Source organism: Oreochromis aureus, linkage group 4 (assembly GCF_013358895.1).
Source record: "Oreochromis aureus strain Israel breed Guangdong linkage group 4, ZZ_aureus, whole genome shotgun sequence".
Taxonomy (NCBI): Eukaryota; Metazoa; Chordata; class Actinopteri; order Cichliformes; family Cichlidae; genus Oreochromis; species Oreochromis aureus.
The window spans coordinates 21,371,674-21,374,079 of NC_052945.1; the positions used below are offsets into that span (position 1 = coordinate 21,371,674).

The window sequence follows — 2,406 nt, forward strand, 5'->3', positions numbered from 1 at the left end:
ACTTTCTTTTTCTCTTTTGCATGTAAAGAGTAAAATCATTGAAGGCAAATGGATACTTGAAGTTTTTGTGCAGCTGTTCCTCTGTTCTCTGCCTCTGTGTTTTTACAGGCACAGAATGAAAGAGCAGAGTCTTCTGCTGTAGTAGTAGTAATATATGTACATATGATAATACTTCTAAAATAAAATCTATAGAACTGTCAATCTCTTTTCCTCACACTTTTCTCAGTGGAATTCACTGTTTATTTCACCTCCTGATCTCAATCAGATCGTTTCGAAACAATTAATTGATTAAAAAAAAAAAACACAACAGAAAACAAGAACTTATTGTCTTTTTACACCGCATTAAATATATTGTTTTAAAGGTCCAAATATTCCCTGCTGATGGTAAAAAGAGGAACTAATTTTTGTATGGCATTTCAACTGCTTTCTCTCACTGTGTCTCTTCGGGCACAGTAATAAACTGCTGTGTCTTCAGTCTTCAAACCGTTCATCTGTAGATAGAGTTTACTGCTGGAATCATCTCTGGAGATGGTGAATCTACCCTGGACTGACTGGGAGTAATAGGTGGGATAACCCAAAGTGCCTATGTAAGCAATCCACTCCAGTCCTTTTCCCGGAGCCTGTCTGACCCACACCATAGCGTAGCTGCTGAATGTGAATCCAGAGGCTATACAGGTCAGTCTGTGGGATTCTCCAGGTCTTTTAACCACTGGTTCAGATTCTGTCAGAGTCTGACCATCAACAACTGTCAGAACAAGACAATAGTTACATGCTGTAAAATTGTTTATTCTTGAAAGGCAAATTTGATTCAGCATCAGTGAAAGGTCTCACCTGCCCATAAAGCAATAAAAAGAAGGATTCCTGTTTTCATGGCCATCATGTTAAACTGTGTGAGCAGTTGTCTCTGTCAACCCCTCTGCAGCTAAAGTAGGTTTAAGACATCCAGGTTTTGCATTGACTCCTCCTCACAGGTTTTTTTTTTTTTTTTGTAATGCTCTTGTTTTACAAACGCCAAACTTTTATTAGATTACACGTACCAGCTACAAATGGCTTTTTTTTTTTTTTAATGTAGCTTCTCACTGTAAATGTTTTATTATTGTATGTTATAATTGCTCTTTATAATTGAGATTATTTACTATCATTACACTCAATTGCATTTCGGTTTCTCTCTGTGAAATGTAAATTGGAAATTTTAATTGCAATACAGACAGTAAGAAAAGCTTGACATTTATATTATGGTCTTTTTTTCCTAAAGTTTTCAGGTTCAAGCACGTGTGTGAGTGTGAGCATACTGTATGTTGTGTCACATAAGACCTGTTTATATTTGCAGTGTGTGTAAACAAAATATTAATATTAATTAATGTAAAAAAATTAATATTAATACTTTGAATTCAAATTATAAAATGAAATTTTTGAACACTGCCTGTGCTCATATACCCAATCCACTCCACTGCTCTTCCTGGTCTCTGTCATATTCAGCCAATATTGCAACTCCTTGGCTTATAGCTCAGCCTGCAGATTATTGTTTAATGTTCAAACAGACTTGTCTACTGGAATGCTGGCTGTTAGGTAAGAGAAAAAATCAGCATCATATACTCCCATAATCAGATGTCTATCCTAGGAGCTACTTTTTTTGTTTACCTTTAAGATTATTATTCATTATTCATTCTCCACACTGACCAGCTGAGTCACTGAAATCAAATAATATTTACAGACACGCTCTTCTGAAACCACACCATAACTTTGCAAATGTAGGATGATCCGTGACACTGACATCTTCATCCATAACTTTGTGAATGTCTTCATCACAACTATACATGATGAAATGCTGTAAAAATTTGTTGATTAATTTGTTGTTTAGAAGTATTAGATAGTGACATACTTATCAGTAATCTATACTATAAGTGATAATGACAATGTGTGTTTTATTGATTTTTAAAAGCATATACTTTCTTATTTTTTATTGTGTTGGAAATTGTGTTTATATTGTCTTTACTGGGGTTAAGTCTGTCAATGGGCATGCCAAACTCTCTGTTTTGATGATGAAGCTAGTGTGAGTTTAATGGGAGCTTCTCTAAACCGGTCAACATAGCTGGTTTAATTTGTTCACTGACTTTTGCTAACTTAATGATACAACAAAATTGTTGCTGTACATTTGAAACCTAAATTCAAACAAGGTGACACTGGGCAAGAGACATTGTGTTACTACTTAATGATGGCATTTTTTTTTTTTACCATGAATTTTAAAAATGTTGGAAAAAGGCCCTGAGTTACCAAATATTCCCTGGTGTTGGGAAACAGAGGAAGTAGTTTTTGGTGGCATTTCTATTGCTGTCTCTCACTGTGTCCCTCGGGCACAGTAATAAACTGCTGTGTCCTCAGTCTTCAAACTGTTCATCTGTAGAT

At 35.2% G+C, this 2,406-nt stretch overlaps 1 gene segment (V, D, J or C); it reads right to left on the reverse strand.

The window, feature by feature from the left end:
• Window positions 1-416: 416 nt before the first annotated feature.
• Window positions 417-877, reverse strand: LOC120439854. The segment is given in 2 exon segments: window positions 417-745; window positions 832-877. Coding segments are annotated over 2 exon segments (375 nt in total).
• Window positions 878-2,406: the final 1,529 nt, after the last annotated feature.